Source organism: Chlorella variabilis (assembly GCF_000147415.1).
Source record: "Chlorella variabilis unplaced genomic scaffold CHLNCscaffold_4, whole genome shotgun sequence".
In the NCBI taxonomy this organism is placed as follows: Eukaryota; Viridiplantae; Chlorophyta; class Trebouxiophyceae; order Chlorellales; family Chlorellaceae; genus Chlorella; species Chlorella variabilis.
In genome coordinates, this window is record NW_005435084.1 from 1,100,252 (window position 1) to 1,127,629 (window position 27,378).

Below are 27,378 nucleotides of genomic sequence, written 5' to 3' on the forward strand. Positions count from 1 at the left end.
GCGGCGAGACAGCTGTGAGGTTTGCCATCCTGCTGAACAGGCATGGCAATGCCAGTGATGGGTGACCACGCAAGCTGGTTGACAGCTCTGCCGGCAGCCCCGTTTGTGGAGCGATGCATCGGGGAGTGTAAGGTTCGAGGGGGCTGGTGCGGCTGCAAGGGAGAACCGAGAAAGAACAGCCGACGTGCAAGCCAAGCTTACGTCTACCACCCCCACAGTAGCACATACCTGTGTTTGTGTTGCTTGCAACAGTTGCTCGATTGGAGAGGGGTTGCGAATTGAGCGAGTGGAGCGGAAGCAGCCGGTTTCGAGGAGTTGTGCGGGCCTCTTCCAGCAGGGTGCCAGCAGTGAATTGCTGCGTGTCTGTGACTGCAAACGCATTGCCGGAGAGCGGATTGGTGTGGTGTTACATTGTGTCGGAGAGAAATGTAGACGGAAATGCACGGGATGAGAAGTGAAGTTGGGTTGGAACCAGCTGCCGCCGCCCTGCCGCAGCCTTGCACAAACCACATGAAGCTGTGTAAACTGCGGCAGCCATGAATAGTAATTGATCACCTGAGAGAGCCTGGGTGTGGTTTGGCCAAACAGGGCTCTGCTCACGGTTTGAGATCACCTGTCGCTGCCGCCGGCACCGGCACCGCCGCCACCTCAGCGCCGCCCATGCCACAAACAGATCTGTTGCCGGCCGGTGATGGCGTTTGGAGATTTCTGAGCTGCATCGTCTTTAGATAACGCCCTCCCCTCGTCTTGGTCTTGCTTGCCCCGGCTTTCTGACCAGAGGCCGTCAGCTCGCATCGAGCCCCACACAGTGCTCCGACGCCCGCTACGGGCGAGGCCAGCGGCCGCAAGGGCCTGGGGACGACCCCCGCTTAGGCCAGCCACCGCCGCCGCCGCCGTCTGGGCAGCCCTCGACCTGGACCCCCAGCAGCCTCATAGAGCAGTGGGCGAGCCAGCCAGCCTGAGCCATGCCTCCCTTCCGCACCAGCGTGGTGCGGCTGGTGTCCTACAGGCGTGAGGAGTACCTGGATCGGCACCCGCCGCACGCACCCGCCGCCAACGAGCGGCCCTTCCTCTTCCTGCTGTCGCCAGACACGCTGCAGCTGGTCACCGCCAGCGACGCCCCGGACAGCCCGCCCGCGGTGTCCACGCTGCTGCAGCAGGTGTCCCTGAAGCCGGCGGACCGCCCGCCGCGGCGACCCGCGGTGCGGCCGCTGGCGCTGCTGCACAAGCTGGCGCACAGCGGGCAGCCGGCGGGGGAGGGCACGCCCCGCGATGCACCAGCTGGGGCAGAGGACTCCTCGGCCCAGTGGCTGGGCGAGGAGCTGGAGGAGGGTCAGTTCATGACCTTTAGCATAGCGCTCAGCCAGATTGCGGGCGTAGAGATCCAGGAGGGGCGGCACATCAAGGTGCGGGGAGGGGGCGGGGAGGCACCGGCTGGCGGGGTGGCAGTGCGCGGCTGCTCTGCTGCTGCTTGCTTGCTGCGTCGCTGCCCGAGTGTGCGCTGCACGATGCCTGGCCTGCCTGCTGTGCCTGTCTGCGCACGGCCATGCATCCATGCGGCATTCCCGCTGCCCCTGCCGCCCCCGCCCGCCTGCCCGCCCGCAGATCCTGTTCTGCCGGCAGCGGCCGCACCGCAGCACTGAGGCCAACGATGACTGGAAGTCAGTGATGAAGGTGATGCTGCTGTTCTGGGAGGGGCGGCAGCGTGGGAAGGGGTGGGGGGCCCTGGCTGGTGGTGAGGGTCTGGCTGGTGTGGCGGGCAGGCGGCCGTGCGCCCGCCGCGCCTCCTTGCTTAACAAGCCAGGGCGTGTGCAGGCCGCGCCCCGCTCCTGCTCCCAGCCCTCCACTTGCCAGCCCTCGCCCCGCGCTGCTGCTGACCGCCGTGCTGCCGCCCCGCCTGCCCCGGCACAGGCCATGGCCTTCCCGGTGGTGTACCCTGTAGAGGGCTGGAAGCACCGCAACTTCTCCGTGCGCCGCTTCATGCACCGCCACTACCGCGACCCCTTTGTGTCCTCGGTGGTGCTGGAGGCAGACACGCCGCAGGCGCGTGGTGGGCGTGGGGGCGGAGGGAGGGGAGGGAGGGAGCGGAGGGGAGAAGGAGGGGAGGAGGCGAGCAGACGCGGCGCCAAGGGGGGCCGCGCCTCGGCTTGCCTGCAGCGCAGCGGCGGAAAGGCAGCCGCTCGCCTGGCTATGCTGGGGCTGCCGCTGAACGCTCTGCCTGCCCATCTGCCTGCCTGCATGCCTTGCCTGCCTGGCTGCAGGATGCGGCGCGGCTGCACCAGGCGATCGAGGACGCCATTGCGCGGCTGGGGCAGGCGGTGCAGTGGCTGGCGCAGGACCTGCCCCTGGACAGCAGGCCGGTGGTGACGCTGGTCACCGCCACGGTGGCAGAGGCGCCAGGTGGCGAGGAGGGTGGCAAGCGCAGCGCAGGGCAGGAGGCGCACGGGGCGCCGGCACAGGCGCTGGGTCTGGATGCGGGGCAGCAGCAGATCATCTGCCCCTTCCCGCAGCTGCAGCAGCCGTTGGACGTCCCCTGGCCGGCGGCGGCGCCCGGTGCTGGAGGCGGCGGCGGCGCCGCTGCCCCCGCCGCCTGCCTGGCCATCAACATCTGGCTGCACTCGCCGCTGGGCCCCGCCGTGGCGACCATCAGCGAGGAGCAGCTGCGGCAGTCGGCGGCGGAGGGCGGCGCGCCGGTGTGTGTGGTGGCCACGCTGCACGGCAGCGACCACAGCGTGCAGGACGCGGCGGCCGCGCCCCCAGGCGCCGCAGGCAGGGACAGGCTGGAAGTCATCCTGCAGTTCACGGCCACGCGGCGCCCGGCCCCCGCAGGCCGCTCCAGCTTGGGGGCGCCGCAGCCGCCCACCGGAGCCGGCACCGCCGGCGGCGCCGTCGCAGCGAGCGGCGGCGGCGGCTCCCTGCCCGCCATGCTGGCGGTGCTTGCCGTGCCGCTGCTGGCCGCCTGGCTGCAGCTGCTGGCCGACACGGGCGCGCCCGCCATCCGAGTGCTCCAGTCTGTGGCCTTCCTGGTCAGCTGCCTGGCAGCGCTGGCGGCCATCGTGGTGCTGCAGCTCAAAGGCCGGCCGCCGCCGCAGCAGCTGGCGGCGCAGCCAGGGGTGAGCGAGCGGCGGGGACGGGCGCCGCCTGAGGCTCGCTTCGCGCCGCTGCCGCATGGAGGCGCCTGAAGCATCGTGTCGCTCCCGCCGCTCAGCCCCCCAACTGTGCTGCCTGCTGCCTGCCTGCTGCCTGCCTGCCTGCCTGGGCGCCTGCCTGGGTGCAGGCTGCGCTGCCCGCGGGCTGGTGGCGCCTGGTGCTGCTCCACGCGGACCTGGTCCTGGAGTCGAGGAACCACGGCGCGGCGGGGGCCCCCACCCTGCAGCGCGTCGTCTCCGACTCGGCCATGTCTGCGCCGCCCAGCGCCAGGCTGCCCCTGGACGGCAGCGCGCTGGAGCTACCTCCCGCCATACGGTGCGGCGGGCGCTGTCGCTGCCCGGGCGTGCCTGTCGGCAGCTGCGTGGCCCTGAGCAGGCGCCTGCCGTGCTTGCGCCCTGCCCCGAGCGCGCCGGGTGGCCCTTTCCCACCTACCTCCATCCGCCCTGCCACTTGCTGCTGTGCTGCCACCCTGCGGTACCATCACCAACCACCCCCGCTCCCGCCACCCTCACACCCTGCACTGCGCAGGCGGCTTGTGGATGAGCACCCGGGCATACTGAACGACGACATTGCTGCGCGGTTCTTGGTGGGCTTGGGCCACGGCGACAAGGCGTACCAGGGCCTCAAAAACATGGTGACATGGGGTGAGCCGGCAGCCGGCGGCCGCGCCGCGCCCGCCCTGGGAGCAGCCGCGCCTGCGGAGATGGGCCAGGTGTGCTGATGCTGGTGCTGATGCTCCCTTTGCCGCCCTCCTGGCTGCGCAGTGGAGGCGCAGGGCGTGGCGGACCTGGTGCACCAGCCGCAGCCTCGGTTTGAGATCATCAGGCAGCACTACCCTCAGGTCAGCTAAGGGGTGGCTGGTGGTTGGGTGCATGGTTGGTGGCTGGCGGTTGCAGGATCAGAGGGTCGGGGGTGGAGATGCGTGGGGGGTAGCACCTCTGTCGGGAGGCAGGCACGGCGCAGCCTGTGCCGGCCCGGCCCCCACCCACTGCCGACGGTGCGGTGCTTTGTGACGGCATGCCGCGTGGCCGCCCCCTGTGCGCAGGTGTTCTACTGCTGGAGCCGCAGCACAGACTGCGTGCTGGAGGTGGAGTGCACGGGGCGGTGGCGCGCGGCGTTTGACGCGCTGCGGGCCAAGGGTGCGGCGCTCGCCTGCCTGCCTGCCTCCCTGCCTCCCTCCTATCCCACCAGCTGCCTGCCCTGGACTATCTGGCTGCCCGCCCCATCGCCCGTTCCAGAAGGGAATCTCTTGCTTCACACGGATTCGGTCCTGATACCGCCCCGGCGCCTGCCCGCCCGCCATGCACCCGCGCGCCGCAGGCGTGACGGAGCGCGAGCTGCTGCGCCACCAGTTCTTCTGCATGGAGTACGCCTTCAGGCAGCTGGACACGCGCCCGCTGCCGCAGGGCAAGACGGGTGGGTGGCCGGCCTAGCTGGGTGGCGAGCGGCTGGGCCGGGCTGCGTGGGCGGGTGGGGTGCATGGGGCCATCAAAACAGAAAAGGCAGGCAGGCAGCACAGCCGATGATTTGCAGGGGTTGGGTTTGTGGCGGGGGGCGCCCAGTCCTCCTCCTCCGCAGCCCCCGCCAGCCCACACACAGCTGAGGGGGCGCCGCTGCTCGTGCCGCTGCTCCCGCTTGACTCCCCTGCCCTGCCTGCTCATTGCCCACACCTTTGCGCGCCCCCCTGCAGTCAAAATCATCGACCTGGAGGGGCTGACCCTGCGGGATGTGTCCAGCGCCGCATTCAAGTGGTGGGTATTGGCCTGTGGGGAGATCTAGAGAGCGCCCACCGTTTCTGTCCAGTCCCTTGCGGCGGACGCCTGTGCGCCCGGAGCCATCACCCGCCGCCGCCTGCGCGCCGCCACCTGCCTGCAGGTACCTGCAAGTGGGAGGCTCCCTGCTGGCTGTCTCCTTCCCGCAGCGCCTGCATCAGGTGCGTGGCTGTGCAGCTGCACAAAAATGCGGCAGCTCCAGCAAGGCGCCTGCTGCCGTTGAGTGGATCGGCCCTGCCATCCTTACCCGGCTGCGCCGGCCGCCGCCTGCCCTGGCCTAACCCTGCCGCTTGCTGTGCTGCTGCCACCCATCGGCCACCTGCAGGCCTTTTTGTTGAACGCCCCCGCCTGGAGCGGCGTGATTTGGAAGGTCTTGGCGGCTGTCATCCCGCGGCGCACGCGGGAGCAGCTACAGCTGGTGAGCCCCCATTCACGGTGCCCGCCGCGACGCTGGCTGCAGCGCGTGGGAAGGAGCCTGGGCTGCCCAGCGCGCCCTCTGGCGGGCAGGCAGGCCAACCCCCAACTACACCGTCCTCACCCCTCCTCTACCTGCCCCTGCAGTTCACCAAGAAGCAGCGCGCCGAGTCGGCAGAGGCGCTGCTGCAGTGGGTGCCCGCCGAGCAGCTGCCGGCTGCGTATGGCGGGCGCTGCAGCGTGCCGCTCAGCGAGTCGCAGCTGGAGCGGGAGATGCTGGACTTTGTGCGGCGGCTCAACAGGGAGCAGCCGCAGCAGCAGGCTGGGGGCGAGGAGCCAGGAGGCGAGACGGGGGCCGAGACCGCAGCGGGCGGCGAATCGACGGCCGCAGATGAGGCGCTTGGGAGCAAATTGAGCTGAGGCAGCCTGTCATGTAGGAGGCAGTAACATCCTCTGATTGAGTAGGAGGGGGGCCCAGTCCTGCACTCGCGCTGTGTGGCGGGCGCGGCAGCTTCCACATGCAAGGCGGTAGTTCCGGCACGCACTCTTGCACTTCCAACACATGGCCCAATTTACTCCGTCGTTGCTTCTGTTACTGAATTGAGTCTGGCGCAAGGTCCTCCTTCGCGCTGGGCGCCCTTCTCAACTCTCCCCCGCTGTGTCACTCGCTCCCCCACCCCCCGCCCGCTGTCAACAAGGGCGCCATGGGCGTCTGGGTGCGAGCGCTGCTGGCGCTGGCGCTCCTGCTGGCGCTGCTTGGGGGCCATGCGGAGGCCAAGCTCCAAGCCAAGCCCATCTTCCTGACCTACTCTTCCTTCTCGCCACACCCTAAGAGGTGTGGTGGAGCCACGCCATTGTTCGCCAGGTGGGCTCAACAGAACGGGGCCGCGGTCCCGATGGGGTCCAGAAGCCTACACCCTGCTGTTTGCATCACACCAAAAACATGTCGTCCGAGATCGGTCATAGAGCAGCAGATACTGGAGGCTGCAAAGGTGTCCGTCCGCCCACGCCGCCGCTGCCGCGCTTCTGCCCCCTCGCAGCTGGCAATACTGGTGGCAGGATGACTTGAAGACGGGGAAAGTGAGGGAGACGGGGCGCAGCATCATTGAATCGTGCTTCCCCTACAATCAAATCATTCCGCGGAAGGGGAAGCTCAAGCTGAGCGCTGTTCAGGTGCGGCAGGCGTTGCAGTGCGGCTAATTTTCGTTCCCCCTGCTCCCAACCCCTTTCCCACACACCCACACATCCCCGTGCAGCATAACAACCCGACTGCCCTCATTGACCTGTCGCTGCGGCTGTACCGCCCCGATTTGAAGTTTATCACGGGCATCCAGATCAATCCCGCGTGCAAGAAGAAGAACCTGCTGGTGAGGTGCAGTCGCATGCGTCCGCGTGTCGCTGGGCGGCAGCTGTTTTTTGAATCGCCACTGCCATTCCCTGCCGCACTCTCGATTGCAAAAAGTCGAACTCTCGCTCCTCTTGCCCTGGCAGGACGCGGGTTTGTCCTACGGGCCTGTGGGCTGCAAGAACGACATCTTCCGCCTCGCCATGAGCCCCAAAAAGTGCGGGCCCGCCTGCTCCGTCTGGCACTGTCGAGCCTGCCTGCCTTCCTCATGCTTGTACACCTGCTGGGATCACATGCTATCCAACCCACTGCCTGGCTGGCTGCAGCTGCACCGACTTGGGCGGCACCGTCACCGCCATCGACACCCGCCGGCCCTCTGGCAACCTCCTGTACCCCAACCTCGACTGCACGTGGGTGGAGGATGTGCCGTACGACATGACCAAAGTGGTTGGCGGAAGGGCGATTGTGCCCGCCAGCGGCAGCGTGATGTACGAGGTGCGTAGGCCCGCTGTGTTGGCATGTAATGGCGCTTCTATCAATACGGGCTCAAGGCTTGCTCGCCGCAAACCACCCTTCCCTGCGTCGCTGCGCGCAGGTGCTGGCCAACTACCACCAGTGGAGGGATGACTGGCCATTCGGGTTCATCGATCCTCCGGCTGCAAAGGAGCGTACCCTGCAGATCCTGGGCTTCATGCCCGTCTCGCTGGAGGACGAGCCGGGCAAGGCGTGCAAGGCGCCCTACTGCGGCTGGAGCCTGGAGCAGCAGACCACCCTGGAGATGAAGAGCTGGTCGGACGACACACAGTTCACTGTGGTGAGCGAGGCGGCGCGCGCAGGTGGCGGCCATATTGCGGCCCGGTGTGGGCGGCAAGGCCTTGGCGAAGCGCTGGTCGGCACCCGCCTGCTGGCCTGGCGGCCCAGCCGGTCGCTCCCCTGCCCGGCTGGCTGCTGCACACTCGCGCCTTCTTACGTGCTGCCCTGCCGGCGCCCCGCCATCTGCAGGTTGCAATGAGCCCCATCCTGCTCATCCCCATCGGCGGCAACTGGCGCCTGAAGCTGAAGGCCTCCCGCATCCGGGAGCCGCCCAATTCCAGGACCCCCGGGTACGAAGTGTCTCGCTACCTCATCACCTTTGACGACGACCTGCTCAAGGCAAGGCGCCAGCTGGGCAGCAGCCGGGCAGCCCTGTGCATCATCATGGGTTAGCCGTCCCTCTGGGTGCATTGCTGCCAGCCGAGCGAGCAGCGAGCAGCGGGAGCCAGGTGTGCGTGCTCTCATGTAGGCGTGGAGGACCTGGCCCATGTGCGTGTGGCTGCTCCTCACACTCACCACTGTGCGTGGGCCTGGCTGTGCAGGGTAACAAGGGCAAGGTGGTGGCGGAGAAGGCTGGCATGCTCTACAACAAGAAAGAGCATGATGGCCAGATCATGAAGCTGAACCTGAAGACACTCGGGCTGTCGCCAGGCTGGCATCGGTTCACTCTGCAAGGCAAAACGGTGGACACGCAATTGAAGGCAAATGCACCGAGAAAGAGCAAGCACAACCCAAACAGGAAAAATGGGGTGCAGTCAGGTGAGCAGGCGGCTGGCATGGCACTGCCAGGATCCCCCACCCTGCCTCTTGCCGGCCTGCCCTACATGTCATGGTGAGCCAGCAGCTCAGCTGCTTGCTGGTGGGCCGTGGCTGCCAGGTTGCTCCCCTTGCCTGAAGGCGCATACTGCCACCCTGCTGCGCTCGCGACTGCAGCCACCCTGAGCACCTACATCGAAGTTGTCCCGCCCTGCCCCAAGAAGCCCAAAGTTCCATTCGCGACCTTTGTGGACACGGTGAGGCCGGCAGCCGGCCCTGGTGTGCGGAGTTGGGTTCCCGGGGCCGCGCCGCGCCTGCTCTTGCCCCAGCTTGCCCCTGCTGCCGGCCGCCATCAGCGCCCCTGCCGCTGAGCTGCGCGTGTCGCCTGCCTGCTTCTCTGCGCCACCTGGCGCGCAGGAGAGCCAAGGCTACTTCACCGCGACGGAGCTGGCGAAGGGGAAGAAGGTGGACGACGCGTCCAGCCTGCAGCACTCGTGGCCGTGGGGCATCCCCCGCACCTCCTTTGTCCTGGAGTCCTTTGACCTCTCCTTCCTCTCCCCCAAGGCCCAGCTCACCTTTGGATCCCTCTTCATGCTCGTCTCCAGCGCCTTTGACGAGACAGCCAAGTCCTCCCAGAAGTTCACGGTGGAGGTGTACGACGGCGCCAAGAAGCACTCCACCGGCGCGCCCTGCATGCCGCCCGTGTGCCCCGGCGCCATCAAGGTGCGGCAACGCCTGCTCCCTTCCTTTCTGCAGCGTGGAGCTGCAGCATGTGTTGCCTGGCGGCGTGCGATGCCTGCCTGCCAGCAGGGCAGTTTTGGTGTGTGTGGGTGTTTCGCCGCCGGGCCGCGCGTCATCCGCTGTGCCTGCCAACCGGCCTGCCTGCCAACCGCTGCGCTGTGCAGCTGGGCTCTGGCAGCTTCAAGGGCACGCGCTTCAAGACCAAGGCCGACAGGATGCAGTACCTGGAGCTGAAGCTGTCTCCCGACAAGATTGCCAAGTATGCGGGCAGTAAGGAGCGGCTGCAGCTGGCGCTCATGATTCCGGCCCTCAACAAGGACCGCATCGACGGGCTGAGGTTCAGGGCGGGGGACAGCGGCAGCCCGCCCTTCCTGGTGCTCAAGGCCAGCTGCAAAGCCTGAGGCGCGCTCCTGGCTGGGATCAAGTACCTGGCGCTACCGCCTGTAGCGGTTCTGCACCCGGCAGCGCGGATCCACCAAAACAATCATTTGATCTAGTGCTGCGCCTCCATGCCTCTCAATAGCTACTCTGTTGTCTACTCTGTTGTCTACTCTGTTGCCCGACTTTATCGTGACTTGTGTTGGTGCCTTGTGCTTTTTGCCAGGACCGTTTTGCCAGGGTCTTTGCCACGACCGCCTGCCGTTTTTTACTCGAGACTTTGCTACTTTCATCGGCACACACCATTTCCATACGCATCCCGCATCTGGCAAGGCGAGGATGCATGTCGGCTTATCCCCTCGCTACGCTTGTGTGCCCTTTGTTATGTTTTCCTCTTTGTGAAGCAGCAGCTAGCATACGCAGTGGTGTGAAGAGCACGCTGCCCAGCTGCCTGTACCTGCCTGCGCATGGTTGACCATGCCGTGACTACCTCCCCGCCTCCCCATACTGCATCGGCAGTGCTGCTGTAACTCCCAGCTGCAAGATTGCCCGGCTGCATTCTTGCACGAGGCGTGTCACAAAACTGCTTGCAGAGAGAGTAGAGAGTGGTGGCAGTGCTGAGAGCAGAGCAGCGGGCACAATGGCGCCGGGGCAGAGGAGGAGCGACAGGGAGCAGAGCGGAGAAATGAGGGAGGAGAGCATGAGCGAGGGTGGGGGTTGTACACATGAAGCGGGCCTAGGGCCCAAAGGTGGCAGAGCCGTTTGCCGTCAGTTCCAGCCAGCGTCGCAGCTGACGGTGGGCAGCCAGAGGCAGGCCATGAGGGCGCTGCTGTTCAGGTGCTGCACGTCTGGGGTGGCGTCGGAGTGGACCTCGAAGAAGCCGCCCGCCTCGCTGGCGGTGCTCTGCAGGAACGCAAACTCGGGCTGCATAGGAGGGCGCGACAGGCTGGCCACCGCCGCGCTGCCGCCGCCGCCCTGGCTGGCCCCCGCGGCGCCGCCGCCGTGCGCCAGTCCGTAGCAGCAGCAGAGCGTGATGGCCACGCCGGGCCGCCCCTCCCAAGGCTGCAGCTGCACGCATGCCTGCACCAGGTCGCCGCGTGTGGCGCAGGCAAGCACGCCGTCCACTAGCTGGCTCAGCATGCGCTTGAGGCTGCCAGGGCCTACTGCCACCTCAGCCGCCGGCAGCACCAGCTGCTGCTGGGGGTCCGGGCTGGGGCCGGCGCCGGCGCGTGGGCCGGCTCGCGCCGCCGCCGCGCCGCTGCCGTGCTCCGCCATCACAAAGCTGACGCCGCTGACTGCCGCAAAGTTGCTGGCAGAGGCCAGCAGCGGCATCAGCACGTTGAGAAGGTCGGCAGAGGCCCTGCTGGCGCTGCCCGCCATGCCGCCGCCGTCGCGCCCGCTGCTGCCGTTGCTGCCGTTGCGGCTGCTGCTGGCGGCCCCAGCGGCGCTGCTCTGGCTGCTGCTGTTGCTGCTGCTGCTGCTGCCGCCGCCGCTGCTGCTGCTGCTACTGCTGTCGTTTGACGACCGTGGGACCGAGGGCGATGCTGTGGCGGATGGCTCATCCACACTCAGATCGATAGTGGACCCCCGCTGGTAGTCGCCGCCTATGCTGCTGCTGGGCAGCGCGGGCCGCCCCTGGGCAGGCTCCGCCAGCTGCCACTGGCCCAGGCTGCTGCCGCCACCGCCGCTGACGCCGCTCAGGCTGCCGCGACCGCCGCTGCCGCGCGGCAGCGCCTTCCGCTGCCGCTTGCCGTTCATGGTGCCTGCTTGCAGCAGCGCCGGGGGCATGATCGCCGCCGCCGCCGAGGGGTGTAGGGCTGCCTGCAGCTGAGACACCACCTCCTGCAGGCGGCTGCCCTGCTCCAGAATGCCTGCAGCAGCGCACGTGGCGGCAGCAGCCGAACTCACACTCCACCACCACCACACTCTCCACCACCACCACACTCGCAGCTCACTTGTGCAGAACAGCGCTGCAGGGCGACGCAGCGCAGCGCAGCACGGCGTCAGCACGGCACGCATCAGCCAGCACGGCACAGCACTAGTAGCAGGGCCCACCCACCCTGCGCAAAGTCTCGGTCCGGCTCCCCCGGCTGCAGCCGCGGCAGCAGCATGGTTCCCAGCGTGCGCATCACGCTCAGCGGCTTCTTGGCCTGCGCAGCGGGCGGGCGGCGAACCGGGCAGGCACATCACGAGGCGCGCAGCAGCAGCGGGCGGGCAGCAGGCCACCCACACATGCTGCTGCCAGGCTGCTGAGTGACGTGACCGGGAGATGCAGGCTGTTGGTGCCAGCCGGCGCCAGCGCTGCGAGCCTCACCGCTTGGACCAGCGCGGAGGCCTGGCGCTGGCGGTAGGCTGCGCCCACACGCTCCATCGCCGCCCGCAGGTCCATCGCGCACGCCAGCGCCAGCACCGCCGCCGTCTGCTTGAGAAGCTGCAGCTCCGCCGACCGCAGCAGCAGGCAGGTGGTGGGCGGCGGCATGCCGGCGCCAGCCGCAGCCCCGCCTGCAGCTGCGGCAGGCTGCTGCTGCTGCTCCTCCTCCTCCTCTAGGCACCGCTCCACGACGAGCAGGCCGACCAGGAAGCCGTTGTGGGACAGCGGCAGTACGAGTCCCCCTGAGTCGGGCAGTACAATAACGGGCTGCTCCAGGATCCACTGCTCCTGCTCCGCCAGGCTGCTTCCCGGCACGCCCTGGTGTCCCAGGAAGAGGAAGCGCTGCTGCTGCTGCTGCTGCTGCTGCTGCAGGTCCTGGCTGCCGCCGCCCAAGGCTGCCACCAGCTGCAGCTGCAGCTGGCCCGTCTGCAGGCTGGCGGGGGCGCGGCAGTAGACTGTCGACCGCAGGCACGTGCTGTCTGCCAGCAGCTGCTGCCGCAGCGCCTCCTCGTCGATGCTGGAGTCGTCGATGCTGATGCTGGAGGAAAGCACGGCCTGCAGGCTGAGCTGCAGCGAGACGGCCAGCAGCTGGAGTTGCTGCCGCGCCAGCTCTTGCAGCTCGCTGCTTGCCACGAGCGTCGCGTCGTCTAGCTGGAGCGGCTCGCCGGCGGCGGCGCCGCCTGCCGCTGTTGGGTCATCTGTCGACGACAGGCGCACCCACTCCCCCGAGGTCTCTGCAGCGACACAATTACGCGCGTGAGAAGCAGAATGGGCTGTTGGATGGGCGCAAAGGTCTCCGACAGCACCTGTAGCTGCAGCTCTTGCCACGAAGCGCTGGTAGTTTGCTGCAATGTGTGGCACTTGCAGACAATGTCGCCAGCAGCCAGGGGCTGGCCGTGGGGTGGGCCCCAAGCAAAGCAGTGGCAGCGCCCGCATGGACCTTCAAGGCCTATGGAAGGGCATGTGGACGTTGCCAGTGCTCAATGCAGCGGCGTTGGAGGCCTCAATCGGCTTTTCCTCTAAAGAAAGGTGCTGTAGCTCTAGAGGCTGATGGCTGCTTCTGCAGGCAGTGGGAGCGGGCCATCGTTCAGCCAGCATGTCGGAATAGCTCGACAGGGGTCTCAGGCCGTGTTTCCTGCACTCTCGGTGATCAATTCAGCTGAGGCCTTCCTGTCGCGGACTCCTGTCGCATTGACAGAGGCCGTCCACTGATCTATGAGGTGAGAGCGCAGGCTAGCCGGCTCGGCGAGCCAGCCCCCTTTCAATGCCTCACGCCCAGCTCGTGCTCTTGCTGGCCTGGGATGGGGTGTACGGTGAAAGAGGCTTACAACCATGCTTGGATAAGCAGGAGGGCACTGCGCCCAGCGACGCCACCTCCCTGCCACCCGCCGCCATACTTTGCCGCCTGCCCGCCCTCTCACCCCTGCTGCCCTGCCGCTGCTTCACAATGCAGGGCACCCTAAGGGCTATAGAGTCGCCACGCGCTACTAGCGGAGCCAGCAGCGCAGACGCCGGGCAGCCAGAACGCCCTTGAAGCCAGCACCTGCCAGCGCGGCAGCCGGGGGGCCGCGATGCCGTTTGATGCGCAGGCCTTGTGGTGGCCGCCTTTCCAGAAGCTGTACACCCAGCTGGAGATGTTGAAGCTGGAGCCCAGCGCGGTGACGGCAGATGCGCTCAAGGCCACGCTGGCAGGTGGGTGCGGGGGGCGGCGGGTGCCGCTCTGTGTCGCCTCGTCTCGGCCTCCGCTGCCTGACGCCGCGCCTGTCTGGCGGTTGGCTGCTGGCAGTTGGCGGGCTGGCTGGCTGGCGCCTTGTGATGGCTGCGGGGGTGGCAGGCATGCGCATCGACGGACGGTGCGCGTCACGCTCACACCATGCGCACCCCGCCTGCCCCCGCCTGCCCCCGCCTGCAGAGTACGAGCCGTGGCTGGCCAAGGGCACCGCCGGCTTCCAGCCGCCCAGCGAGGCCACCCGGCGGGCGCTGGAGGGCGAGCCCTCGCTCGCCATCGGCGCCAAGAAGCTGCCGGTGGAGGGGGGCCTGCGCGGCGCCGCCGCCGACATCTCCGCCACCCTCCAGCTGGACGAGGTGCAGGCCTACATCCTGCTGCGCCGCTGGGTGGCCAAGGCGGGGCCGCAGGCGGTGCTGCCGGCCGGCGCGGCGGCGGCGGGCGGCGGCGGCGCCAGCCTGTCGCCAGATCAGCGCGTGGAGGTGGTACAGCTGTACTACGCGGAGCGCCTCTACCTGCTCAAGTCGATAGAGAGCCTGCTGTGGGAGGGAGAGCGTGAGTGCTGCCGGGCGGCTGGCTGCAGGCTGCCGGGCCCAGGGTGCCTGCTGACGTGCCACCTGTCGCTTTCCACTCGCCTGCTGCGCCTTGCTCCTGGCCTGCCCATGACTGCCTGGGAGTGCTATGTGGCCACCGGTGCCGCAGCTTGTGCTGTTTCCCAGCCATGTAGCCGCCAGTGCCGGCCCCGCCCGTCCCCGCCTCCCCGGGCCTGCCTGCCTGCAGGCGCTGAGGGCGGCCCGCTGCTGGATGTGATTGAAGGCACCCTGTCCAGCCTGCTGGGCGCCAACCTGGAGGATGCCACCTTCCAGGCGCTGCGGGCCAACCTGGAGGCGGCAGCGCTTGTGGGAGGCCCCGCCGCCGCCGCCGCCGCCTCCGCCGCGCTCGCGCCCGTCGCCATCGCGGCCTTTGGAGGGGCCGGCGGCGGCAGCGCGGGGGCGGTGGCCGCGGCGGTGGCTGACGCCAAGGCGAACGCGGCTGCGGTGGAGCGCTGCTCGCTGCTGCACATCCTCATCCTCATTTACTACCACCCGCGCAAGCAGTGCACCCCAGACCGCTTCCTCTCTCTGGCCAAACTCTTCCACGCCCGCCTCTTCACACGCACCCCGCTGCCCCGCGCGGCCGGCGGCGGCGCGCTGGCTGCCGGCGCCGCCGCCGGCGAGCTGTCGCCAGCTCAGCTGTCCATCAAGCTGGTGAGACACTGGCTGGCTCTTCGCTTTCCTCGTGAGCCAGGCAGAGCCATGGCACCAGCCATGTTGCATGCTGTGCATGCTGTGCTTCCGCGCATCCACTCCCCCTGGAGCTCCGCCACTCTCGACCGCGCCGCAAGCAGCCATGCCGGGTCCGCCTGCTGTGCCTGCTGTGCCTGCTGTGCAGGCCACGCTGCTCCTGCTGGAGATGCTGGATGTGGACAAGGCGCTGGCTGCGCTGGCCAGCCAGCAGCCGCTGGACGAGACGGCGTACGTGTTTGCCGCGCCGGCTGTCAGGGAGCGAGTGAACGCTGAGCTGGCCAGCTGGTGGCCCTCCGCCGCCGCCGCGCACTCTCCCGTGCTGCTGGCCTGGGCAGCGGTGCTGTGCCTGGCGGCCAAGAGCGCAGGTGGGTGGGGCTGGCAGGCTGGGCAGACGGGCAAAGGAGGACACATCATGGCGCCCTGCCACACGCACACCCAGCCCCGCCCGTGCCTTGCCCCCGACTGCCCTCCCCCACCGCCGTTTCCTCCGCCTGCATCCCTGCAGACGGCGGCGGCCACAACAGGGCCAGCCAGGAGCATGCGGCGCACGCGGCCAAGGCGTACGAGACGGATGCGCTGGGCACGCTGCGCCAGCTCACCTGCCACGTCGGCCTGCAGCCCAGCGCCGCCGAGATGTTCAACAACATTGTGCTGAGGTGGCGATGGGGTGTCGTTGGTGGTGGTGGTGCCGTTGGCTGGGGGAATGGGGCCAGACCCAGCTTCGGTCGCTGCCTCCGCATGCCTTGGCTTTGCATGCCGGCAAGCGCACAGTCCCGACGCTCAGTACCCTGCGCACAGGTGGCAGCCGGGTGTGCCCCTTCGCCTCCCATCACCGCCTGTGATCCCACCTCCCAGCCCCACTGCCGTGCCATGCCTGCCATGCCTGCAGCACCATGGCCGCTGCCTTCTGCGCGTTCAACTTCAGCCCCGCAGCGCTGCCGCTGCCCCAGGCGGAGCAGGTGGTTGCCACGCTGGCCAATCTGTTCAGGTGGGTGGCCGGCGCATGCAGTCGAGAGGGTGGGGCAGGCCTGCATGGTTCTGTGCTGCCCTTTGTCCCCTGGAGGCTCTGGCACAGAGCATGGGGTGGATGCATGGCCTGTGGTGCATTGCGGACCCCGCCACAGCATCGTCCCTGCTTGCTGTGCCGTGCAGGGACCAGCCCGTGCTATGCGAGAGCTTCTGGGCCGGCGACCGGCTCACAGGTGGGGCGAGGGCCGGCAGGCATTCGTCATCACGATGGGCTGGACACCTGGCCGCACATTGCTGTCGCTTGGCACGCCTCCCGCCCTGCCGTTTCACCCCGCCTGCCCTCGGTTGCCCCTCCTACCCGTCCTGAACCCTGCCGCTGCCGCCACCCCTGCAGACGAGCCGCTGCGCCACTTCTTGGATGACCTCCGCTCGCTCTACCCCGCCCTGCCCGCACCCCTCTACACCCTGCTCGCCGCCCTCAGCAGCACACCCGACTCTGGTGGGTTCTTCGCGCACCCCACTCGCCTCTCACCACTGGAACCTCTGGCTCGCTTCCCACACTCCCTGCCTGGCTCCATGCTCCCCGTCATGCCATGCTTGCCGCGTGCGGAAGTTGCCGGAGCTGGGAGTGGGCGCACGACACCCTCCCCGCTGCCACCCCCCTGCCCCATGCCTCTGCAGCCGCCTCCGCCAACGCCTACCTGGCGCAGCTGTCGGGCCTGGTGTGCCTGCACGTGCTGCCCGATGCGGCCATCAAGGAGGGATGTAACGAGGAGCAGGATGTGTTTGCGCGGGAGGCCATGCCTCTGCCAGGCGCGCGCGCCCTCACGCTGCCTCAGGTAGGGCGGGGCCGGGGCCGGGGCATGCGCTCGAGCGAGGGCTGCATACCTCGCGCCGGCTGCCGGCTGCGTCTTTGGCTTGCCATGTGCTGTGCCTGAGCCCTGAGCCGAGCTCTCATCGCTGTCTGTATGGCTGCCTGCCTGGCTTGCTGCCTGGCTGTGTGTGCAGGGCGTGCTGGGCGAGGTGGTGCCGCTGCCAGAGGGCCTCGCCTCCACTGACGGCCTGTGGACGGTGCCTGCCGGCGAGGACGTTGATTCGGTCAGCCTGGTGCGGTGGCGCCTGGTGCTGCCCGACGGCGTGGGCCAGTGGATACTGCTGGCTAGGATGGCTGGTGAGCGGGGCTGGGGCTGGGCACGCGCCTGCCGCGGAGCTGGGGCAGGGCTGGATGCGAGGCTGGGGGTGTGCAGCGTGCGGGCTGGCTGCACGGGGCGGACGAGTGGAGCGATGCCGGTAGCTTTCAGCAGCACAGCAGGGCGTGGCTGAGTGCGCTGCCTGCTTACCACCCTGCCTCGCGTGCCGCTGTCTGCAGAGGCGCTGGCGCTGGTGCAGCAGCAGCCTCCGGGGTCGCCGGGCACCGCCGCCGCCGCCGCGCACACGGCCGCCGCGCTGGCTGAGCTGGCAGCTGCTTTCCAGCTGCTGGCCACCCTGTGTGGGCGCGACCCGCAGACAGCCATGGAGCTGCTGCATGTGGAGGTGCCCACCGGGGCGCTGGAGGGCGGCCAGCGTGGGCCAGACCTGCTGACCTTGGCCTGCCAGGCCGCCGCCATGCTGGCGCAGCTCGCCGACCCGCCCACCGCCGTCATCGGTGCGCCGCAGGGCAGCCAGCGCGGGTGGCGGCCTGCCGCGCGTTGCGCTTGGACCACCCGCCCACTCTGCTTTGCCTGCCCCTCCTTCTGTGCTGGCCCACAGCCTGATGACCGTCTCACCTGGAACCTGCCCGCTCTGCTCACCCCTGCCCCTGACCTGCAGCTGACTGCCTGACCATCTGTGCCGCCCTGGCTGAGGGCATCCCCGGTCGGGTGGCCGCCGAGCTTCTGTCGCTCTGCGGCATCAGCGCCTCGCTGAGCGCCGCTGCCGCGGGCCGGCTGGCGGGGCAGGACGCGGATGTGCCGCTGCTGCGGCGCCTGCTGGGCGCGGAGTGCGCTCGAGGCCGCTACCCGGCCACCCACGCGTTCCTGAGGCTGCTCACCGTGCTGGTCTCAGGCAAGCAAGCAGGCCGTGCCGGGCCACGCTTGTTATTTTTTCAATCTGCTTTGCTTGGTTTCCTGCAGCTTGCTGTGCTGCGAGTATCCTGCCGTGCTGTGGTGCCGCTGACCCCGGGCCCCTGCCTTGCTCCCCATCCCGCCCGTCTGCCTGCAGCCGCCGCTCCGGCCCCCGCGCTGCAGGCGCTGGTGGTGTGGGTACTGCACCGGGTGCTGGCCGAGCACCGGTCCTGGCGGTACTGCCTGCGGTCGGAGCGCTGGCGCCTGGCGGGCCTCTCCCTGCGCCTTGTGCGCCAAGCCCTGCTGTCGGGCCCCTCTGCCACGGGGCCAGCCCCAGAGGCGAGCGCAGCAGCGGCGGCGGCGGCGGCGGCGGGCGCCGCGCAGGGCGCTGCCGCGGGCGAGGGCGGGTCTGCCATCGCGGCTGCGGTGGAGGCGGTGCTGCGGTACGATGTGGGCCTGGCCGCCTGCCTGCTCACCGCGCTGCCCTACCACGCGCAGCAGCTAGAGGTGAGAGGGCTGCCTGCCCGGCGCTGTCCAGCTTGCTTGCCTGGCTGGCGGGTCTTGCAGGGCTCGACCCTGCTGTCCCGGATGCAGGGCTGGCCTAGTCTTGGGGCATAGGAATGTTTGCCAATGCTTGCACGCCCCAGCGCCCTCATGGCTCACGGCCCCGCCCACGGCCCCGCTCCCTGGCTGCTGCAGCGCACGGGCGCGGAGGCGCGGGGCGAGGAGGAGGTGGCCGCCGTGGAGGACTGCTGCATCGAGTGGCACCGCCTGCTGCCCACGCTGCTGCCGGCTGGCACGCCAGAGGCACGCCTGGCCCCCGCCGCCTTCTTCCGCCCCTGCCCCGCCGCCGGCGCCGGCGCCGGCGCCGGCGGCGAGCAGGCGGATGCCAGCGCGGCGGCGGTACTGCTCTCGTACATCAGCTACCCATACTTTGGGTCCGCCGAGCGAGCCCTGGTCCTGCGCAGCATGCACTGCCTGGCGGTGGCTGCGGCGGCCGCGGCCCCGGGCGCCGTGTTTGCGGTGCTGCTCCCCCAGGACGGCGACGACGCGGGGGTGGCGTCGGCGGCGAGGAGCGCCATCGCCGGCGCCTTCTCGCCGCAGGCGGCCGCCGCGCAGCCGGCGCTGCTGGGCGCGGCCTGCGACGCGCTGGTGGCGGCGGTGCAGTGCCACCCAAGCCTGCTGGATGCGCTGCTCTTCCCCTGCGCTCTGGAGCAGGCGCTGCTGGGCAAGGTGCGGGGCGGGAGGCGGATGGCGGGTGTGGGTTGGTTGGCAGCTGGTGGGGCCCGGGGAAGCAAGGTGGAGGGCAGCGTGAACCGCAGGATGGGGTGGGCGCATTGCTGCGGCCGCTGGAGGGATGAAGGGCGCTGCAGTCAGCTGGTTCTATGCTGGTGCGGCTCACAGCTCGCCACCTCCCCGCCGTCGCCGTCGCTGTGCCCTGCAGGAGAACACCAGCAGCAACGCCACGGCCGCGCTGCCCGCCCCGGGCGACGCCGGCAGCGGCGGCGGCAAGGCTGCGGGCGGCGAGGCGGCGGCTCCGCCGCGCAGCTGCCTGGACGCACTCTGGGGCCTGCTGCAGCAGCGCGAGCGGCTGCAGCGGGAGCAGCCCGCGGCGCTGGCCAAGCTGCTTCAGGTGCTGGCAGCCTTCTGGCAGTCCAGTGGGGCGGCCTTCCGCGCGGTGGCGGTGCTGCAGCGCCAGCCCGGCCTGTGGGCCCACCTGACTGGCCTGCTGGAAGATGCCAGCCGGGCGCCGCCCCCAGCCCCGCCTGCCGAGGCCGGCGCCGCCGCCGCCTGGGTGGCCGCGGAGCCCGCGGCGGCGCTCGTGTCGGCGGAAGGCTGCGCGCTGCAGATTGTGGCGGCCGAGTGCTACACGTGGGTGGCCAGCGGCGCCAGCTCAGCGCCAGCTGGCATGCCCGCTGAGCTGGTGGCCTTCCTGCGCCGCCTGCCCGCCGACCTGCTGCCGCAGCTGCTGCAGCGGTACGGCGCGCCGCAGCCCACCGCCGCGTTGCTGCTGCGGGCGCAGCGCGCGGCAGCGGCGGGCGGGCTGCAGCTGCTGGGCACGGCACTGAGCGACGACACGCTGTGGCGCAGCATGGGGGACGGCGCCTCGCTGGCGCCGCGCCTGGCCGCCGCCGCCGCGCCCCTGCTGCGCCGCTTCGCCACCAACGCCGAGGCGGCTCGGGTGCTGGCGGAGCAGGCGCCCCAGCTGGCGGCCCGCAGCTTCCCCGCCAGCCCCGCCGCAACTGCTGTAGCACGCCTGGTGATGCAGCAGGCTGAGGTGCCGGAGCGAGTGGCGGCGGACCGGGAGCTGGGCGCCGCCTTTGTGTACGACGCCCAGCTGCTGCAGAAGCGCCTGGGGGCCGTGCTGGTGCAGCAGCTGGATGCGTTGCAAGGGCTGTCAGGTGGGTGGCGGGTTGGGTGTGTGTGTTCGGGTGAGGGGTGTGTGTGTGTGAGGCAGGTGGCCAGTGGCGGGAGGCAGCAGGGCTGTGCCAGTGGGGAGGGTGCTGGGGTGCGGCCGGCCACAGCGGTGTGCCCGCCGCTGCACAGACCTTGACCCGCCGCCGCCGCCGCGCCGCGCCTCGTGTGCCGCCTCTTGTGCAGCCTGGCTGGGAGCTGCCAGCGTGGCGGCCTCGCTGGAGGATGCCAAGCTGGCGGCGATCACAGCGCTCAAAGCGCTGCTGTCGGTCGCGCACAACCACCGCCTGGCCGGCGGCGGCGCCTCGTCCGGCGGCGGTGCGGCCTCCAGCGCCGACGGCGGCGGCAAGGTGCCTGCTGAGGCTGTGCAGGCGGCGCTGGGTGTGCTGTCTGATGCGCTCAGAGACGTGGCGGCGGGGCCCGGCGACGCCGCGGGCGCCGCGGCGGCGGCGGCGGCCGAGGCGGCGGCGGTCGACCCTACGGGGGCGCACCTGCTCAACGCGGCAGAGGCTGCATACATCCTGCTGCTGCTGGCGCAGCGCTGGGCTGCCGCGGGCGGCGGCCAGGAGCCGGCCTGTGCGCTGTGCACGGGGGTGCTGCAAGCCGCAGGGTAAGCAGCAGCGCGTGGAGGGTGGGCCGACGGTCGACCGCATGGCTTGGCGAGTGCCCTGCTACGCCGCCCCTGCCTTGTGCTCGTGCCGTGCTCCCCGCCGGCCTCTCACCGCCTCCCCACGCCGCCACGCCACCGCCGCTGCCTGCGGTGCAGGGAGTGGCTGGAGGCGCTGGAGGGGCGGGATGTGGGCAGCTTGAGCCCCAGCCCGGACGCCCCGCCCGCCGCCGCCGCCGTCACGCGCAGCCTGCTGGCCACGGCGCTGGTGCTGGCGCCGCTGGCGCCCTCGGCGGCAGAGGCCTGTGGGCCACCCAGCGAGGCGCAGCAGCGGCTGCAGGCGGCAGCCACCCGGCTGCTGCCGCTGCTGCTGGCGGCCTGCCACCGCCAGCCGCCGCACCTGGTGCTCGTGGTCTCGCTGGCGGCCGGCCTCATCGACAGGCTGGTGCCTGCCGCCGCCTGGCTGCCGCTGGTGCGCTTCCAGCTGCACTTTGGCAACCTGCTGCACAGCATGCTGGTCAGCCTGCACACCGCGGCGCAGCAGGCGGCGCGGCAGGCGGCGGCGCAGCAGGCCGGCGGCGCGCGGCCGCTGGCGCTGGCCGGCGGCGGCGCGCCCGCCGCGCCTGGGCTGCCGGCGACGCGTGGTGCCGCCGGCGGTGGCGGCCTGGGGGAGCAGCAGACGCAGCAGCACGAGGAGGGGCTGGGCCCTCTGGCGGCGGCCAGCGTGGAAGAGGCGGCGCTGCTGCTGGCGCTGCAGGTGGCGCAGGCGCGCAGCGGCGCGGAGCTCCTGGTTGAGCAGGGGGCAGTTACGCATGCGCTGGCGCTGAGGTGAGGCGGTCTGGAGGCGGGTGGCAGGGGGCAGGAGGGAGTGGCGGGGCTGGGATGTTCTGACAGTAGCTCGGAAGCCCACAAGAAAGCACGCCTGCCTGTGGGATTGCCCGGCCAGCGCCGACCCACCTATGGCCTTCCTGTCCAATGTTTTGTCCAACTTCATGGCTGTCGCTGCCCATGCTGCCTGCAGCAAGTGGCTGCTGGCGGCAGAGGGCGGCAACCTGATGGGCGAGACGCCGCAGGCGGGGCCGGCAGGCGGCGCGGAGGGCGGCGCGGGCGGCGCCAGCTCGGCGCCAGCTGGCGTCGTGGTGGACTACAGCAACGCGTACCTGCAGGACGGATCCCCCAACCCCGCCCACCGCCTCTGGTGCTGCGTGCTGTCCCTCATGGCCATGCTGCTGGCGGCGCTGCCGGGCCACGCGGCGGGTGAGCGCTGCCTGCCCCCATGCCCGCCCGCCCCGCCGGGTTGCTTTGCCGCAGCCGTTGGCGGCGGATGCCTTCGCTGCCTGTGCTGCCTGTGCTGCCTTCCTGCGATGCACCTGACATCAGTGCCTGCCTTGCCTGGTGGTGCCGCCATCTGGCTTGGAGCCCCCTCCCCTTTCACCCCCCCTGCCCCGCCGCTTGCCCCCTCTGCGTCGCGTGCAGTGGAAGAGGCTGCCCTGCGGCTGGCGGTGGAGGCCGAGGCGCGGCTGCTGCTGGCCGCGCAGCCGCCGGCGGCGGGGGCGCAGCAGCCGCTGACGCTGGCCATGGCTCAGGAGGCCAAGTACACGCTCTTCTTCCTCTGCGGGCTGGCACGCCTGTCCGGGCAGGTGGGCTGGGCTGGGCTGGGCTGTGTGTTTATGTGTATGTGTGTGTATGTGTGTGTATGTAGATGTAGGGCCATGCTGGGGGTGCCGCCTGGCTGCCGTGTAGAGGAGAGGAGGTGGCTGCATGCCCCTGTGGCAGCTGCTGGAGGCGAGGCGCGTGTCGTTCTTGTTGTTGGTGGTGAGGGGCTGCCAGAGGGGGACCCCTTTGGGCCTGGCGCTGACGCATCCATCCGCCTCCCTCGCCGCCACGCGCCGCCTGCAGTGGCGCCTGATGCTGCCCCGCTCGCTGCCCGCCTTCCGCGCCGCCACCGCCGCATTTATAGAGTTTGCTGCCGCGCCCGGCCGGGAACCAGTCAGCTGCTCCCCTGTCAGCCCCGCGGAGCGCGCCGCCGCGCGTGCAGACGCAGCCACAGCCACCGCCGGCGACGGCGCGCAGCTGCGGCTGGGCAGGGGCTGGTTTGGCGCGGCGGCTGGCGGCGCTGGGGCGGCGGCGCCGGGCGGCTATGCCTGGCAGCTGGCTGAGCGGCTGTACAGCGGCACGCAGTACGCCCTTGCTTTCCAGCTGGCGCTGGCGCCAGAGGTGGCGGAGGAGGAGCTGGCTGAGCTGGGGCCCGAGTGGGTGCCACCCGCCGCCCTGCTGGCGCTCCAGGTGCGCGCGGAGCCGCCACATCAGCGGGGGGTGCCAGCAGAGGGGCGCCGCTGGCCCGCGCGCCCCCATGCTGCTGCTGGGCCTGGCCTGCCTTCCACGCCTGCAACACTCCCACCGCCTCGATACATTTCACCCCCTCCATCCATGCCCACTCCCCACCGCCTGGCTGCGCAGGAGGATGTGTTGGAGGTGGCGGGCGCGTGCGCCAAGGGCGGCGGGGGCGGCGCCGCGCGGCGCCTGGCCCGCACGCTGCAGGCGCTGCTTGGCCTGTCCACCCAGATGCAGGACGGCATGGGTGCGGAGCGGCCCCACCGCCACAAGCAGGCGGTGGCGGCGGCCATCGGGCGCCTGGCACCGACCGGCTAGCGGGCGCGCAGCGCTGGCCGCCCGCGCTGCGCCGCTGCACAGCCGGGCTCACAACCGGCGGGGAGGAGGCGCGGCCCCGCCCTGCCCCGGCTCACATGCCACGCCTGCGGCGGCACTACGGCGAGCTTACAAAATGTGTGTGCACACCATCATCTGCTGCAAGGAAAAAGAATTAGTGCGGGCAAAAGGGCTGGAAAAGGGCGCAGACAAGCAGGCAGGGGAAGGGGGGTGAAGGGATGCGCGCGGGCGGCTAGTGTTGGGGGGAAGGAAAAGGGCGGGGCGAGGAGGGCAGGGGGGGAAGAGTGCAGGTTGGGGGGAAGCAAAATGGGCGCTACTGGTACACGTCAACTTAGCGGTTCAACTTAACGGCTCTGTGAAGGCAGGGGGCTGGGCAAGGGTAGGCTTCATGGCGGCGGCGGCAGCGCCGCACGCCATCACTGTCTCGAGAGCGCAAGCAATGAAAGGGGGGAGGCTGGTGCGATATATAGATGACGGCCTGACGCAAAATCGGGGCCGCAGCGGCAAGCCCGCGGGCGGGATGCCCGCATCGCTAGTGCCCACAGAGGGTCGATCAGCCCGGGGAGGCGCCTGAAAACTGAGCCGCCTGACCGACAGCGGGGCGGGCTCTGGGCAGGTGGCGCGCCCCCGGACGGAAAGAATATCAGCAGGGGCGGAGGGCAGCGGAGCAGGGAAGGAGCAAAGGCAGGGCGGGGGCTGGCACAGGCTGGCTGGCTGGCCTGTGCGTGTTGCGCCACGCGGCGACCCACGTCTGAATGCCGCCTACGCCTTGGTGAGCGCCTGGCGGATGCGGGCGGCGTTCTTGAGGATGCGCCACGCGGCCATGGACGCCCCAAACCCGCTGTCGATGTTCACCACGCACACGCCGGGCGCAGAGGAGTTGAGGGCGGCCAGCATGGGGGCCACGCCGCTGAAGGCGGCGCCGTAGCCTGCAGAGCGGCAAGGGCGGGAGCGGGGAGAGCACGCAGACATCAGCAGCGGCAGGCCCGGCGCCGCCAGCGCTGCCTCTCCCATTTTCCCTTCCCCTGCCCCACGCCGCACCACCCCCACACACCAGCACACACATAGACACACACAGCGGAGGCGCGCACCGGTGCTGGTGGGCAGCGCGATGACGGGGACCTCCACCAGCCCCGCCACCACCGAGGCCAGGCCGCCATCCATGCCGGTGATGCAGATGACGACGTCCGCGGCCTTGACGGCGTCCAGGTTCTGCACGATGCGGTGCATGCCCATCACCCCCGACTCTGCGAGCTTGAAGGCGTAGCAGCCGGCGGCCGCCAGCATGACGCGGCACTCCTCCACCACCCCCACGTCGGCCGTGCCCGCGCAGATGAGCGCCACGCTGCCCGGCAGCTTCTGCTGCTTGGTGGTGTCCGACTTGAGGACCAGCATGCGGGCGGGCTCGACGTAGGAGACGGCGGCGTCGAGGGCGCAGACCTCGGCCGCCACGCGCGAGCCCACGCGCGTGGCCGCCGCCATGCCCTGCCGCTCCGCGATGCGCTGCAGCGAGGCCAGCACCTGCGCCGCGCTCTTGTGCTCCCCCCACACCACCTCCGGGAACTCGGCCTTGGTGACCATGGCCGCGTCGGCGCTGCTCAGCCGGCTCTGCCCCACCAGCGCGCTCAGCTGCACCGCGCCGTCGCCCGCGGTCAGCACGCCGTTGGCCACATTCTGCAGCACCTCCACCAGCTGTGGGTTGATCCCCGCGGTGGCGCTACTGGTGCCGTTGCCGTTGCTGCCTGCAGGCAGTGGCAAGCGGGCGATGGCCCAGAGGGCTGGGAGGAAGCGAGGCGGTGGCGGCAGGACCCATGCTCGCCGCCCGGCGGCTCGCTGCTGTTGCGGGCACCGCTGCTCGCAATGCGTCACGGTGCCTGCCACCCAGCGTGGGCCCTACGTCGCCCCTGGCGCACCTGCTGCTGCCCTGACGGCCCTGGGGTGTGCCGGCACGCCCAGGCGCGCAGCACAGGCGCTGGGACCGTGCATTGCGCGTGTGCTGGCCTGGGCCACGCTGCGGCACTGTACCGAAGCCATGGCTGTGTGCGGCGGCTGCAATTCGGCGGCGTGCAGCGGTTATGGAAGACGATAGCAATATGCCCAGCAGGCGTGTATAGGCACGGCAGGACGCTCCTCAAATGCCCACGCTGCCCAGGAACCGCTCCCTGATGCAGGCAAGCCGTGCATGCAGTCCCAGGCGGGCCCAGCACTGGCAGCAGGCACCCAGGCAGCATTTCGAGTTGCCCGATAGGCTCCAAGGCATTCGCATTCGTTCACTGCTGTCAGTGTTCACTCATCACGCTTGCCAGCCGCTGCCCAGACGCCAGGGGCGTGATCGACTGCGTTGCTATCTTCTCTTCGGGCTCTCCAGCGGCTGCTGCATAGTCTCACAGGCCTTTGATACATAGGGGACGCTGCGAAGCGCGCTTCGGGCAGCATGGCGCCTCAAGAGGACAAAAAGGCCAAGTCCAGCAGCAAGGACAAGGACAAGAAGGAGAAGCCGGACAAGGTGAGCGCCCATCGACGGCGACAGCAGTCCCCGCAGCGCGCATGCGGCCGCATGAGCGCTGCAGGCACCATGCCGTGGCGGTGGTGGCGCCGCGCGAGCGGGTGGGCAGGCGGTGCAGCGAACGCGAGCTGCTTTTGCCTGCAGGAAAAGAAGGAGAAGAAGGACAAGTCGGAAGTGAAGGACAAGAAGGACAAGGGCGACAAGAAGGACAAGGGTGAGCAGGCAGCAGTCGGTTGGGCTGGAAGGCTGCGTGCCCGGCGGTGACCAACAGGTTGCTGACGGCTGGGCTGCCCTGCTGTCTGCCTGCTGCAGGCGAAAAGAAGGAAAAGGGTGAGGGGAGCAGCCTGTGCGGGGAGGGGGCGGCTGCACGCGAGGCTGCTGCGGCCACAGGGCGTGTGCCCACTGTTGTGGGCTGGGGATTCGGGAACGACCGCGTGTGCACTGCCCCTGCCTGCTCCTGCCTTCCCAACAGGCGACAAGAAGGAGAAGAAGGGAGCCGTGGAGAAGCTGTCCGACCACAAGGTGGCGGCGGCGGCCGCGGTCAAGCACAAGGGCGGCGCCAGCAACGGCGCCGCCGCGGCCGCGGCCCCCGCCAAGCCTGCCAAGCCGCCGCCGAAGCGCAAGGGGCCTCCCGAGCCCAAGGGCGATGCCGATGACTACCTGGCGGGCCTGGACCTGCCCTCCTCAGACTCGGAGTCGGATGGCGAGGTGGACCGGCGGCGGGGCATGCTGGAGGAGGAGGCGGTGGTGCACATCCAGCAGGCGGTGCGTTGCGGCCTGGCGGGGCGGGGCGGCGCTGCCTGCCAGCAGGGCGGGGCGGGCGTCTTGCCCGGCCCGGCCTGCGCTGGTGGCTTGCTTGCTGGATGGCGGGCTGGCCGCATGGGAAGGGTGGGAGGTGCAGCGCGCGGCCCTGCCAGCCAGCCAGCCAGGTCGCTGCCAGCCAGCCTGGCTGTGTGGTGCCGCTCCCGCCGCCGACCCGCATGCCTCACCCCTCGCCCCTCTCCCTCCCCTTCCCCCCTCCCGTGCCCCCCTGCCGCCGCGCTCCCGCAGTCGGGCAAGGAGATCCGCAAGATACACGACCGAGAGCGCAAGCTGGCCGAGAAGGCGGCGCAGGCCAAGGCGGCGGCGCTGCGAGACGACGACAACGTGTTTGATGTGTCGTATGAGAACCAGGGGGCGGAGGGGGAGGGCGCCAGCACGCTGTCGGCCACAGACATCAAGGTGCGCTGGCGTGAGCTGCGGTGTGGTGGTGGCTGCGTGTGTGTGTGTGTTGGAATGAGGGCGGACTGCGGCCTGCCAGGCCTGCACCTGTTGCCGTAGCGCGGTCCTCTCCCCAGACCACGCCTCCCCCCCTCTCACCCTGCCCCTGCTCCTGCTCCCCTCCTGCCTGCCTGCCTGCCCGTCCCCGCACCCAAAC

The 27,378-nt window shown here is 70.0% G+C and overlaps 6 protein-coding genes across 6 annotated transcripts in view; 4 read left to right on the forward strand and 2 right to left on the reverse strand.

The window, feature by feature from the left end:
* Positions 1 to 965: 965 nt before the first annotated feature.
* On the forward strand, positions 966 to 5,756 carry CHLNCDRAFT_142132 (hypothetical protein; the record flags this gene model as incomplete). Its single annotated transcript, XM_005850019.1, has 13 exons — positions 966 to 1,406; positions 1,606 to 1,674; positions 1,912 to 2,019; positions 2,262 to 3,113; positions 3,278 to 3,465; positions 3,679 to 3,794; positions 3,915 to 3,991; positions 4,196 to 4,289; positions 4,471 to 4,566; positions 4,841 to 4,901; positions 5,026 to 5,083; positions 5,248 to 5,340; positions 5,484 to 5,756. The coding sequence occupies 13 exons, from the start codon at positions 966 to 968 to the stop codon at positions 5,754 to 5,756; spliced, it is 2,526 nt and encodes an 841-aa protein (XP_005850081.1).
* A 284-nt stretch (positions 5,757 to 6,040) lies between these two features.
* Positions 6,041 to 9,392, forward strand: CHLNCDRAFT_142133 (expressed protein; the record flags this gene model as incomplete). Its single annotated transcript, XM_005850020.1, has 10 exons — positions 6,041 to 6,171; positions 6,377 to 6,509; positions 6,593 to 6,703; positions 6,828 to 6,898; positions 7,008 to 7,176; positions 7,277 to 7,495; positions 7,684 to 7,882; positions 8,428 to 8,507; positions 8,668 to 8,973; positions 9,156 to 9,392. 10 exons carry the CDS (start codon positions 6,041 to 6,043, stop codon positions 9,390 to 9,392), a joined length of 1,656 nt encoding a protein of 551 aa, XP_005850082.1.
* A 745-nt stretch (positions 9,393 to 10,137) lies between these two features.
* CHLNCDRAFT_50643 (hypothetical protein) lies at positions 10,138 to 12,676 on the reverse strand (the record flags this gene model as incomplete). Its single annotated transcript, XM_005850275.1, has 4 exons — positions 10,138 to 11,240; positions 11,325 to 11,339; positions 11,429 to 11,519; positions 11,684 to 12,676. The coding sequence occupies 4 exons, from the start codon at positions 12,674 to 12,676 to the stop codon at positions 10,138 to 10,140; spliced, it is 2,202 nt and encodes a 733-aa protein (XP_005850337.1).
* A 635-nt stretch (positions 12,677 to 13,311) lies between these two features.
* On the forward strand, positions 13,312 to 23,437 carry CHLNCDRAFT_142135 (hypothetical protein; the record flags this gene model as incomplete). Its single annotated transcript, XM_005850021.1, has 21 exons — positions 13,312 to 13,432; positions 13,653 to 14,021; positions 14,247 to 14,713; positions 14,898 to 15,117; positions 15,258 to 15,408; positions 15,642 to 15,740; positions 15,905 to 15,954; positions 16,116 to 16,220; positions 16,403 to 16,560; positions 16,730 to 16,892; positions 17,091 to 17,366; positions 17,531 to 17,757; positions 17,947 to 18,270; positions 18,463 to 18,996; positions 19,208 to 20,165; positions 20,365 to 20,788; positions 20,945 to 21,613; positions 21,807 to 22,042; positions 22,262 to 22,425; positions 22,685 to 23,071; positions 23,246 to 23,437. The coding sequence occupies 21 exons, from the start codon at positions 13,312 to 13,314 to the stop codon at positions 23,435 to 23,437; spliced, it is 6,294 nt and encodes a 2,097-aa protein (XP_005850083.1).
* A 780-nt stretch (positions 23,438 to 24,217) lies between these two features.
* Positions 24,218 to 25,036, reverse strand: CHLNCDRAFT_20347 (hypothetical protein; the record flags this gene model as incomplete). Its single annotated transcript, XM_005850276.1, has 2 exons — positions 24,218 to 24,384; positions 24,547 to 25,036. 2 exons carry the CDS (start codon positions 25,034 to 25,036, stop codon positions 24,218 to 24,220), a joined length of 657 nt encoding a protein of 218 aa, XP_005850338.1.
* An 853-nt stretch (positions 25,037 to 25,889) lies between these two features.
* Positions 25,890 to 27,378, forward strand: part of CHLNCDRAFT_57068 (hypothetical protein) — a gene marked incomplete at its 5' end in the record, with an annotated part of 6,166 nt that continues 4,677 nt past the window's right edge. The window contains 5 exons of the mRNA XM_005850022.1: positions 25,890 to 25,961; positions 26,106 to 26,175; positions 26,274 to 26,291; positions 26,434 to 26,726; positions 27,012 to 27,182. Coding sequence (XP_005850084.1) covers positions 25,890 to 25,961; positions 26,106 to 26,175; positions 26,274 to 26,291; positions 26,434 to 26,726; positions 27,012 to 27,182 — 624 coding nt within the window. The remainder of the gene's footprint in view (positions 25,962 to 26,105; positions 26,176 to 26,273; positions 26,292 to 26,433; positions 26,727 to 27,011; positions 27,183 to 27,378) is intronic.